This window comes from Artemia franciscana, chromosome 2, assembly GCF_032884065.1.
Source record: "Artemia franciscana chromosome 2, ASM3288406v1, whole genome shotgun sequence".
NCBI lineage: Eukaryota > Metazoa > Arthropoda > Branchiopoda > Anostraca > Artemiidae > Artemia > Artemia franciscana.
Genome location: NC_088864.1, coordinates 42401529 through 42414884, shown reverse-complemented (window position 1 = coordinate 42414884; position 13356 = coordinate 42401529). Strand labels below are relative to the sequence as shown.

At 34.7% G+C, this 13356-nt stretch overlaps 1 protein-coding gene across 4 annotated transcripts in view; it reads right to left on the bottom strand.

Moving 5' to 3' along the window:
* Positions 1–13356, bottom strand: part of LOC136041926 (utrophin-like) — a 427919-nt gene that overhangs the window by 31345 nt on the left and 383218 nt on the right. For all 4 annotated transcript variants that reach the window (XM_065726724.1, XM_065726734.1, XM_065726743.1 and 1 more), the window contains 3 exons: positions 11611–11747; positions 5661–5859; positions 1279–1364 (listed from right to left, as the gene is read on the bottom strand). In XM_065726724.1, coding sequence (XP_065582796.1) covers positions 1279–1364; positions 5661–5859; positions 11611–11747 — 422 coding nt within the window. The remainder of the gene's footprint in view (positions 1–1278; positions 1365–5660; positions 5860–11610; positions 11748–13356) is intronic.

Here is a 13356-nt window from a genome sequence, read left to right as displayed (position 1 = left end):
TTAGTGAGAGACAATCACGTCTCATAATAAAAACTACAATGCCCCATAACTCCTAAACTACCAACAAAAACATGCCTGGCCTCTTAAGAAGATAACTTGGACGGATGTCAAAACTACTTGTTTCCCTCGATCCGTTATTCTTGTTTTCTAGAAAAGTGTTAATTTGGCTTCATTCTAAAGAAGCTTTCAATTTTATAGTTTTTTAAGATTACCCTCTAAATGAATGGGAAATGATTACATAATGGAAAAGCTTGGTTGGATTAATGGTTATTTAGGAACAAAAACTTCAGATTGTTCCCGAATAACTGTATCATATTAATGAGATTGGTTTTTTAGTCTGTTTTCACTCAAAAGGATATCACCTTTGGCAAACTGAGTTTTTGCAAAATATATATGCATATCAATAAAACAGGAGCATCAATACCTACCCCCCTGCCAAGCACCATTGAATGCTTAGTAAATACATTTCTTCAAACCAAAAAAAATTATGAGTAAATTGATTCCCATTCCCCCCCCCTTCCTCCCCAGCTGATATTACCTAATCACCATACATTTAGATCCCTTCGCGCAACAGTTGTCGTTTTGTGGCACAAAAGGGTCAAAAGAATACTTTAGTGTGGCAGGATCCCTTTTTTTTTACTCATAAACAGTACTAGAACTGTTAATATCAGTTAAACGAGCCCTGCCCTGATCTTCTGTGACCGTGGGGTTGATAAAGCCACCCCTGAAAAAAAAAACGAAAAAAAAAAACGAAACGCAAAAAAACGCAAATCTGACTTCAAGTATTTGTCACACCCGTTTGGAGCGATAATGTACTTTTTTTTAGATCAAACCCTTTCGAGAGTTTTTCATACCGTTTTTTTAGAATTATACAAATCTTCTTTTACTAATAAATTTTGGCAGGTAACTTAAAACCAAATTCGTTTTATATATTTGAGTTGAGCATAAAAGTGGATTATTTTGATGCATAAATTCTGCTCAAAATGTCGATTGAAGCCCTTTGGTTGGAATGTTGCTTTGCCTCATCATTGTCCACTATCATAAATAATTTGACAGAAAAGCCTTGCTTAATTTAGGAACAGTCTAGAATGACATGCCAAAGAAGACGCATAATTTTGTCGAAGGGAGTATAATCTTCGTCCCAAACGATTTGTACTGTAATATGTGTTTAACAGTAAGCAGTGGCAGTAAGCCACATAAATCTTTATGTCTTGTTTAATTAACCTACTTGAGATTATAAACATAAATAAGGTAGATAAAACATACATCTGTACTTACATTTGTACTTGTCGTCGAGATGACCATTCGTAAGAAGACAAATGCCAACTTTAAACGATAAAATCTGAACTTCCCCACTTCTTTGACTAAAATTAAAAATAGAATTCTCAACAAAGAAATAACAATTGCGATGCTTTGGAACAAAAAAAACATTTAACCACATTTGAGCACCTCTTCTGTGAAATTTCATCCTTATTTCTAGCGTTTTCAGGGTCTAATTTGTTTTATAATTAATCTAATTAAAAATTTTCACCAAGATCTCCTTGGTTTTACCGACTTAAAAGATTCCATTCAAATGTGTTTTAATATCACATTAAAAGCAATAAGGAAAAATCAACTCGGAAAGAGAAAAGAGAGGAAAGAGTAATTTATTTCCAATGCTTTTATAGAAATTGATCAAAAAACACTAGAAAGAGAGATTGCAACATTGGAATTATTTAAAAACTTCTGGGAGGGATTCTGAGAGCTTCCAATGGCCAATTTCATATATAAATATGGTACAATGAAGGAAAAATCTTTGAAGAATGTCAAAAATGTCTTTTGATTTAATATAAGAAGGCAAGTCCTTTTATTATCTCCGAATTCAGACAATTATAAATAGCAAAAAGAAACGAAAAAAGACCCAGGGAAATTGAATTCAACAACATATATTCGTTTGTTTGCATAATGCACTACTGTATGAGGCTCTACAAACCATAAATGTGTTCATGCATTGCATTTGATTTGATTACAATGCACTGTATTTATATATGGTAATTTTTAGTTGTAATTCTAAAGAAGTACTTATTATAACCTTTACCGTTCACAAACTTATAGCTAAAAGGTTATGATTCATTTTAACAGTTTGTATGCTTTTCTTTACAGCTTTACTTGGAATACTAGGCAAAATATTTTTCTACTAAGTTATTTCGCTAGTCTGTTCTATGGCATATTAAAGCAAATAAATTATAACATTTCGTCACGCAACAGAATACTTATTACGGCACAAAGTTGGAACAAAAATAAACATCTATTAAATCATGATGTTTAAGAACGAAACATTAATTTTCTATTACACAACAGTTAGGGAATCCCATGGTGATCTTTGGGAAAAGCACAAATCTTCGAATTTGTGTACTATATATATATATATATATATATATATATATATATATATATATATATATATATATATATATATATACATATATATATATATATAAATGATACCGAGAGCTTAGCGGCTTCACCGTCGGACCACGGCACTCGGCATGCGGCAGGCTTCTATACATGGATTCTCACTGTCGCTAAACGCGACAATTTGTCTTCTAAACGCAGACAATTTGAGCCTTTTCTTGATGTCATGACGTCCAAATGGACCTTAAATTAGAAGTAGTACCTTCGTAATATTACGAAAGTGCATTTCGTCATTATGGAATACATATCGCCGAAGCTTTGTTTTTTAACAAAGGTATAGTAGGCATTGGTGATTTTATCCATGTCAAAACCACAAACCCAATCATCATCGCAATCACTTTCAATTTTGAAACGTTTTGACTCTCGCTGTCTAGATGGATTTTGATTGACTCGCTCACATGTTCGGTGTCGAACGTCTTCTAACCGCGTGTGTCTGCTCTTCATTTTCAATTTGACACGTTGCCGCTGTTCTCCTAACCGTGTGCGTATTTGCTCTTCATTTTCATTTTTGCCTCGCCCACATGCTCGGTGTCGCATGTCAGACTTCCAAATTATAAGAAAGATCTTTACGAACCGAATATGTACAACCATTAGTAATGTAAAAATCAAGACCTCCTTTGGACATTCTCGACCCATTTAACCATTCAATTGCATAACCTGGAATTTCAACCAATGAATCATTATTATCATTTAAAAATGTTTCATACAATCCGATTATGCGATTCACAAAGAAGGAATTTAAATCATCAATAGACGAACAAAGGCCTTGAATATTCAACTGTGTAACTGATAGCTCACCGACTCCAACTTGGCCTTCGATCAATCTACTTCTATATTTGGTCTCATTTTTATCAACAACCCTTAAATAATCCTCTTGCCGCATAATTCCACTTCCCTCATTCAATACCTCTTCTGAATCTAACGGTTCTTTTTCCAAACGCTCAAGACGGCCCAGGACAGAAAAACCACTAGATACATTTAATGTATTATTACAAGCCAGTTCAATCAACTGCTCACCTTTGTCTGAATACGCCATGATAGCTTGGAGATAATCGTGGATTCAGTATTAGGGATAGGTAATGCCAACAAATTTTCAAGCAAAAACATAAGAAAGAAGACACGAACATATAATAAATAAAGACAAATAAAATGAAACCAACCGAAAAAAGAAAAATGTCAGAAAAAAGCTAATTCTTTTTACTAGAAGAAAAAAATAATAACACAGCACATGAAAAAGACACACACACACACAAAAAAAGAATGATAAGTTGAAAGATCATACACGGTCTGCAATAGACCTGATTTTTCGTGCAGAAGGGTCTCCAGGTAACTTAACGAGAATCTGGCTGCGATCTGACCACACATTTTTCACGCCAAATTTGTCCCTTACTAGATTCATGACGTTCCAGCGACTTTTTGTAAGAGCTTACGAAACGTAGATAACAGTTTTTACCAGTTTGGACATTGCCTTGTATATTCTGTAAGCCAAATTTTGACTTGTGATTTTGACAAAAACCGGAGGGAATTTTTCCAAACTATTCTGTGATTGCGATGTATTGTCCATTCTGAACCGGTAAGTGCTATGTCACTCTCCGATACTTTAACATCCATATTTTGGTTGATCACACCAAGCAGGGTAGTTTTCCGACTCACTCCTGGTTTCTGCTTCATTCCTTTGAACACAAGACTGTCACGCACAGCATTCTGGTCGCATCCATCCAGCTTCAGTTCAAGTCTTTCGATTCGCTCTTCCATGTTTTCAATTCCAGTCCTAAGACTTATAAGTGACTGTTGGGTACTCTGAAACTTCAGACTATATTCTAGCATTATAGCATCATAAATTTCATTTGTTATTGTTTGACAAGCCTGTCTAAGAACACTCTCGTTGTCTTTTAATTTTTCAGGTATCTTACGGCTAATATCGTCCTCAATCCTTTGTTTAGTTTCCGCAAGGTTTTCTTCTGTTGCAGCAAATTTTTCTAATAGTCCAGATGCTGTGATTGCTCTTGGGTTTGAGCCGCATTAAGAGCAGCAAAACTTTTGGAAACGATTTTATAAATTTCTGTTGACGTTTAGACTTCCTCAAATGCTTTTTTGCCCCCGTTTGTAGTTTTCTTAGCGGCTTCATCAGAATGATCCTGGAAGGATGTTCAGCTAGCTTCAAATACTCGGTGCTCAGAATCCGATCCATAGCAAAACAACAAGTAGCTAGTGCCTCCTTTAGCATCAGTAGAAACTTTTAGGATCCTAGCAGGCCATAGTGGGTATTCCCGGAAATTTGATAAAACCAATTCGGACTGCTTAAATTTGGCCTTCATATAAATAAATTAAACCAAGGATCGATCAGATGTACTTAACTTAAGTGGGTCAGGCCCAAGGTAATATTCATGGTCACCTTGTGGAAAGGTAAATGAAAGCTAGATAAAACTTATCTTTAAGTAAGGGCTGGATCTCATGAGAACATCCAAAGTTCAAATCCAACTTTTGTGAGGTCAGCTCATTTGCATTACACAGTTCTTACAATATATTCTAAGCATATTCATTAATCCTTCAAATAATGCTAGAGAAAAATTCGTTCACAGAATTCATTAACAGAATAATTAATCACAGTGTTTTTACAATAAATAACAGTTGTCTATGAACTAATGTTTTATTTGTTTTACATTATAGTCAAGTACAACTAAAGTTGTACTTATATAATTTGTCCTCCCGCCTTAATACACAGTCACAAATTGGGCTTTTTATTACGATGAAAGCAGTGTGGTATAATACCTGCAAAGCTGCCTACTATAATTTGTAATATTATTTGTACTTTATAGTAAAGTTTGCATTATATTTTATAATTAACATTAAAGACAAAATCAGAAGTTCTATGTACCTTCTATACAGCAGTGATCTTCCATTAAAGCTGGAACATTGTCTAGCATAAAATTATAAAATTATGTTATGTATTATGTATATGAACAAGAGTAAAAATGGAATGTAAGATTTCATCCCCAGCAATTTTTTTCAAGTGATTCTCTCAGTCAAACTTTGAATAGTGGGGTCTAGTTCTCTCCCATCTTGCAAAAAACTTCTCCATCCCCCCTACATGCTTAATCTACATGCAACATAGACTCAATTGTCTATCGACTGATCTGTTCTTAGTTTTCCACCAGATGTTCTTTTCTAACCCAAAGAAGGCTGAAAAATCCTGAAAAACTTACCAATCAAAGAGATTAAGAATCCAATTAAGACACAAATCCACGGAAAGGGGCAAATTAATTTGAAGGGAAGAATTAACTTTAGAGTACATCGATCTTAAAACAGTCACTATTTCATTCACAGTAATAACTCCTTCATTTCGAGATCGAAGGCCATGAGCATCAAATGTTTCTATGGCACTTGATAAAGGGATTTGATGCACTAGAATAAAGATACTGAATTAGTAAGCTTAACATAAAAAAATAATTTGAGCTTGTCGAAAGAGGCTGGTTTCAACGAGAAGTAGTGTGTGTGTGTGTGTGTGTGTGTGTGTGTGTGTGTGTGTGTGTGTGTGTGTGTGTGTGTGTGTGTGTGTGTGTGTGTGTAAAATGTCAAAAGCGAAAATAATATATAATATAAGAAAGTTATGAAACGAATGCAGCCGAATAAATTTTCGGCAATAGTTCAAGAACTTTCTTTTTTAGTTTTGTTGTCACTTCCAATTGTTTCTAACTATTGGCAATGTACAGAATATAGGGGGCCAGGGAAGAAAACAAACAGTGAAACAAAACACACATTAAAAGATATTGTATAGCTATTAGGGTTTCAAATAATTCTAAGGAGCAACATTAAAAACTATTGGATTCCTTAGTAATTAGTGTGCATACATATTTGAAAAGATCAACTTCCTGGAACAATTGAAGAAATAAGCCCCCACATTTACCTCTTTTATAGATTAGTACATTCATTTTCTTTTCTCGTTGCTGTTGTTCGAGAAATTTACTCAAATTTCTAGTCGGATTTTGTTTTTGTTTTTAAAGAAATTTTGAACTAATCTCAGATGTAAATAAGTAACATGTTTATGCAAAAAGACGCATTCAATATAGCTTTTGAAATGCAGTAGCTGCATTATATGGTTAGCCAGATTCTTAAGCAGCTCTATTAAAAGATCAATGTTTTCTTTCACTAGTGGAACTGCATTAGGACTTCATACAAAGCATGTTGATTAAGTCTGATCTTTCAATTAAAAAAAAAGTTATATAAATAGCCAATACTTACATGACACTAGCAAGTGTCAGGGTGTTTTGCAATTTTCGGATGATTTTGGAGAAATTTAAGCAACAATAAAAGCTATACTATTTGCCAAATATTTCTTTGTCACAACACTAAGCATGTTTTTTTTAAGGCAGGTGTTGCAGCGTATCAAATTTATTACAGTAGATATCTGTCAAAGAGTAACAAGTGAAATTACTCGAAAGCATCAGTTCATGCGATAAACTAAAATACGAAATTGACTGAATCAGTCCAAATTGGCACCTAATTCATTTTCCGATGAGTTTGTCTGGAAAATCTAGCATGTCTTCCACTAAAAGTATTGGCTTGATCTAATTTGACCCTTTAGCATATTGCCGAAATATACATCGATATTTATAAAACCGAATGCATGTCTATCCGTCTGTCTGTCCTTTACACAGTACTAGCTGTACTATACCATAAATTATTGATGCTTACGCAGGTATCTCACTTCATCATTATTATCAAAAGTGATCCGATCAGATGATTTGCCTTCCTAAAGATTGATCATATCCAATTAAATCGCGCGGGCGGAGCGTTAGCCAATCCAATGACAGTGCACGGGCGGGTGAATTTTGTTAGACAGCCAATATAGTAGAGGAATACCTCGTCCAATGTATTTCGCTGGGAGTGAGATACTTGGTGAAGCCTAATAGATAACCTGTGACTACACTGTTTAGCCGATCGCCAAGAAACTAGAAGAAGTTGTTGAGTACATAATTGCGGAGATTTGGGCATAAAATTCCCCCCTCCATGACGTTCCTAATTTATTTCACGTTGATGAAATTGGAAATCCCTCAGCACAAATAACTGACAGTTTTATCCAGTAAAATTATTCAGATTTTCCGGATATTCAGTTAACGGATTAGTTAACTATGAATTTTATCATCTAAAACAATTCCGGGAATTATAAATTCCTTTTTCAGTAAACTCTCTTAATTTGTTATTAAATAATGCTTTTCAAATATAAAAATAATACAGTTATTTTATACGTTTGAAAAATTTTCCTGGGGGGATTGTTGAAGGAGAGAACTCCGTGGGGGTGGGGGGTGGGGTGAATTTTCCATATTGAAATGAATTTGATTTACATGTCTTTTTCCGACTCTTGGCACAAGAAATGAAAATTAATTAATTAGATAATTCGTATATAGGCTAAAGGACAACCTTATTAAGCATGGCATTAATCTATTGTGGAAAGCATGATGTTTGAAAAAAAATCGATGATCTTGTTTTTCCATTCTATGCACTATTTTGTTTTTCTACATATTAAGAGAAACCGCCACAGGAATTTTCCACACGGAGTGGAGAAGACGGAGAATTACAGTGGAAAATTTTCGGTGGGAGGACGGGCGGGAAAATTCAGCAGGAGAATGGTACACGAGGGGAGGTGTTTTCCGGGAAATCTTTTCAAAAACTTATAAATTTAAAAATGTGATCATTATTAATGCACAGGGGGACTTTTCCGCAGGGGAGGGGGGTTGATTTTTTGCAGGAGTTTTCTAGGGGATAACTTCCACAGTGGAATTTTACTTGAAGGGGGCTTTTACGCAGGAGACTATTTTCAACGTGAGAAATTTTCATATAATGTTCATCCAATCGCCAAGAAACGTTAAGAAGCTGTTGAGCACGCTTCTGCGAAGATATTAGATATAAATCCCCTTCCCCTAAGGCCCTCTTAATACTTTTCGCACTAACACAAAAATTACAAACCCTCCGTGACAAATGCTTGACAGTTCCTTCCAATTATATTATTCACATTTTCTGGATATTCAATTAGCCGGTTGGTCAATTCTGAATTCTGTCATCTAAGACACATCCGAAATTATAAAACTTCCTTTTCAATAATTTCTCTGAACTTGGTGTTTCTCTGAATTTTGACGCTAAACCTAAGGTTTCAAATACTTTTAAATTTAAAAACAGTATGTTTATTTTTTATGTAACCCTCAAAAGGACTATTGTCGGAGGGGGGATTCTGTGGGCGGTGGGGGCATTCCATATTAAAATGAAATTGATTTGCTTGTATTTTTCCAACTCTTTGTAAATATAAACAAACTAAATTAATTAGATAATTAATGTAATTGTAGGGTGAAAGAAAACTTATGTATTTTATGTAATGTGCTTTAAGATTATGTTCCTTATGGAACATGCAATTTTGCGAAGGACAAACTGCTGTTACTTGCACTAAAAGGTGCAAGTAGATACTTATACAATTAAGTTCGTTAGTTTAAGATTTATCCATTCACGAAGCCTACATTATTTTATTACTTAAACTTTAACGTCTCAGAGCGATTTAATTTAGTTATATTTTGGTCTAAACTTGATTAAAGATACAAAATGTTCCTGTTTTTGTACTTTTTTTCATAGATTATCAACGTATTTTATCAATAAAACAAGAGCTAAGAGCTCTTATGGCACTTGTGAAGAGGTCAGAAGAGCCAAGAGCCAAGAGCTCGTACGGTATGGAGTCTAGCAAAATTCTACGAATCAATAGATTGATTTAAAAGGAAAATCCGAACCTTAATGCCGGTCAGGATTTAAAATAAGAGCTCGGAGTCACGAGGTTCTTCTAAATATAAAAATTCATTTAGATCCGATCACCCATTCGTAAGTTAAAAACCTCAATTTTCAAGGTTTTCCTCTCCCTTCAGCCTCCCAGATGGTCGAATCGGGGAAAACGACTTTATCAAGTCAATTTGTCCAGGTTCCTGACACGCCTACCAATTTTCATCGTCCTAGGACGTCCAGAAGCACCAAACTAGCCAAAGCACTGAATTCCAGCCCCCTAACTCCCCCAAAGAGAGCGTATCCAGTCCGATTACGTCAATCACGTATCTACGACAGTTGCTTATTTTACCCACCAAGTTTCATCCCAATCTCTCCACAAAGCGTTTTCAAGATTCCCGATTTCCCCCTCCAACTCCCCCAATGTCAACAGATCTGGTCGGGATTTGAAATAAGTGCTCTGAGACATGAGTTTCTTCTAAATATCAAATTTCATCACCCGTTCTTAAGTTAAAAATACCTCAATTTTTCTAATTTTCCAAATTAACAACCACCAGCTCCCCCAAAGAGAGCGGATTCAGTCCGGTTATGTCAATCGCGTATCTAGGACTTATGCTTATTTTTCCCACAAAATTTCATCCCGATCTCTCCACTCTAAGCGTTTTCCAAGATTTCTGTTTCCCCCCTCCAACCCCTTATGTCGGCGGATCCGATTCGAATTGAAAATGGAGCATCTGAGACATAAGATCTTTCTATATACCAGGTTTCATTAAGAACCGATCACCCTTTCGTAGGATACAGATGCCTGAATTTTCACATTTTCCATGATTTCCGGTTTCCCCCTCCATCCCCCCCCCAATGTCGAAATCTCTTGTCATGATTTAAAATAGGAGCTCTAAAGCACAGGATCCTTCTAAATATCAAAATTCATTAAGATCTGATCATCCGTTCGTAAGTTACATATACCTCATTTTTTTCTAATTTTTCTGAATTACCCCCCCCCCCCCAACTCCAACAAAGAGAGTGGATCCGGTTCGGTTATTACAGTCACGTATCTTGGACTTGGGCTTATTCTTCCCACCAATTTTCATCCTGATCTCTCTGCTTTAAGCGTTTTCCAAGATTTCCGATTCCCCCATCCCCCCAATGACATTGGATCCATTCGGGATTTAAAATAAGATATCAAACCCACGAGATCCTTCTAAATATAAAATTTCATTAAGATATGATCACTCCTTCGTAAGTTAAAAATATCTCATTTTTCCTAATTTTTCAGAACTAACCCTAGCCCCCCCAACTCCCCCGAAGAGACAGATCCATTCCGGTTATGTCAATCACGTGTCTAGAATTTGTGATTATTTTTCCCACCAAGTTTCATCCCAATCGCTCCACTCTAAGCGTTTTCCAAGATTTTAGGTTCCCCCCATCAACTCCCCCCAATGTCACAGGATCTGGTCGGGATTTAAAATAAGAGCTCTGAGACACGATATCCTTCCAAACTTCAAATTTCATTAAGATCCGATCACTCCTTCGTAAGTTAAAAATACCTATTTTTTTCTAATTTTTCAGAATTAACCCTCCCTCCAACCCTCCAAACAAATCAAATCCGTTCCGGTTATGTCAATCACGTATCTAGAACTTCTGTTTATTTTTCCCGCCAAGTTTCATCCTGATCCCTCCACTCTAAGCGTTTTCCAAGATTTTAGGTTCCCCCTCCAACTCCCCCCAATGTCATCAGATCTGTTCGAGATTTAAAATAAGAACTAAGAAACTCGATATCATTCCAAGCATCAAACTTCAAGCCTGCCAAATTTCATCGTCCTAGCTTACCTGGAAGTGCCTAAAGTAGCAAAACCGGGACCGACAGACCGACAGAATTTGCGATCGCTATATGTCACTTGGTTAATACCAAGTGCCATAAAAAAAGAAAAGCAATATGCAAAAACTAAGTTTTGAATAACAATAAAGCCGAATCCCAGCTATCGACAGATAAGAAAATTTTGAATTTACGTTGAAACATTAAAACTCTAGGACAACAGAAAAATAAATACAAGAAACGCATACAGAGAACACAAACTTGAAGGGAAACTTATTATTTTTGCATTTAACATTTAAAACTAGTTTTAATACGAATGAAAGCTGAAATAGTTATTTCTTTGAGACAACTAAGAAGTAAAATAAAAAAAAATACATAAAAAATAAATATTTAAAAATTTTAAAACAGCTAGAGAGTTCCACCTACTTCTTAGAAAAAAAAATGAACGAATTGAAATTTTCCAGTAATAATTGCAAAAGAGTTTCAGTAATTCTATTAAGAAAAGCCAATGAGAACTAAAGAAAATGTCTCTTTTGATATCGGGGTACTGACTATTACCAGCAAACAAGATATCTACTTACATTCAAGGGCTTTTTGGATGTGTCTTAATTTGAGGCCTGTGCGGTATGCTGAATATCGAACGTCATTAAATGTAGTAAGCTCATTCATTATAGCATCCAACCTGGGATGGTCCCAGTGAGTTGTCTCTGTTTGGTGGCTGAAAAAACATTATTATTAACGAATGGGTACAACTTAGTACAAGATACAAAAGACCTTCTCTTATTTGAATTTCGATCAGGAAATTGCTGGCCATATGATATGCTCAGTAAAACTGACCCTAACTATCACCTTTTAAGCTAAATTAAATAAAAACAAAACAAGTTTTTTTTTACTGAAAGTAAGGAGCGACATTAAAACTTAAAACGAACAGAAATTACTTCGTACACGAAAGCTCCCTCTTCAAAGCCCCGTCCTTTACGCTAAAGTTTTATTTAAAAAAAGCAGAGCTGTTAGAAAGAGTCGAACTTTAGCATAAAGAGCAAGGCGTTGAAGAGGGAGCAGCCCCTTTCATATACGAAGTATTTTCTGTTCGTTTTAAGTTTTAATGTCGCTCCTTACTTTAAGTTAAAAAACTTGTTTTTTTTCTAATTTAATTTCTGAACGTTTTTTAGTTAATCCATGTTTTGATTTCGGCGATAATCGATATGCAAGGATTTGTAGTAATTATATTGATTTTCAAAATTGATTGCCAAAAATTGATATTAAGAGGTTTTTCTGCAAATACATTAACTTGGCAATTTAAAAAAAAATAGTTTTCATTATAACGAACTCTTAAATAAATACCAAAAGAATTATCTGGAAATACTTAGGGAATTTTTCGGTTAAATTTCGTAGGTTCGCGAAAAGTTGATGTAGCGCCATCTATTTTGTGAAGTGTGTATCAAAAAGAGCGGATTTTTCAAAAATATCCACATGGTAATGATTATATCTGTAATTATTTTAGTTCATTCAGTTTATTTATTCAGTTATTATTCAGTTTATTTATTCAGTTATTATTTATTCAGTTCAGTTATTATTTTAGTTCATTCAGCAAAGAGTTATTATTTGTGATTTGGTAAAGTTTATCACATTTAGTATAACTACTGCTGCTAAACAGAGGATTATATTAACAGGATAAGCTTGTTTTGGTGTTACTTGGTTGTTCTACAATTGCCGGGTTGTTTTTTTTCATAGGCATATATTTTGGGGGTGATACCTGACACGGGGATACCATGGATATTCTGTGGTAGATAAAACACTTGACTGGGTAGAGAATTTAAAGTGCCGAAACCCTATAGGCAAGTGTATTCTCCTGATGAGCCCTTGTGTTGGGTTGTTGCCCCTGAATTATTTGTATTTTTTGTTTTTATTGTTTGGTAAATGACGACTTATACTTATTGACGACATGACTGCCTGTCCACGGATTATTCTTCATGGTTGATTGTGTATGGCTATGCTGTTTGACCTATGTGATTGTATGGATGAGTAGGTTTAAGGCCTCATACAAGTGCTGGTCTATATTAATCACTAATTTAGGAAAACAGTCTTCCTTTTCTCCTTCTGTCTCCTTTTTTTTGTGTTTGTGCTGTTGCATTGGTAATTTCTCTTTTCGTTATATATATATATATATATATATATATATATATATATATATATATATATATATATATATATATATATATATATATATATATATATACATATATATAATTTTTTAGTCATAATGACGAGGAATTAGAGCTATTGCCTTGTCGGTTTTTATCAGAAATATTCTTTCAGTACTTAAA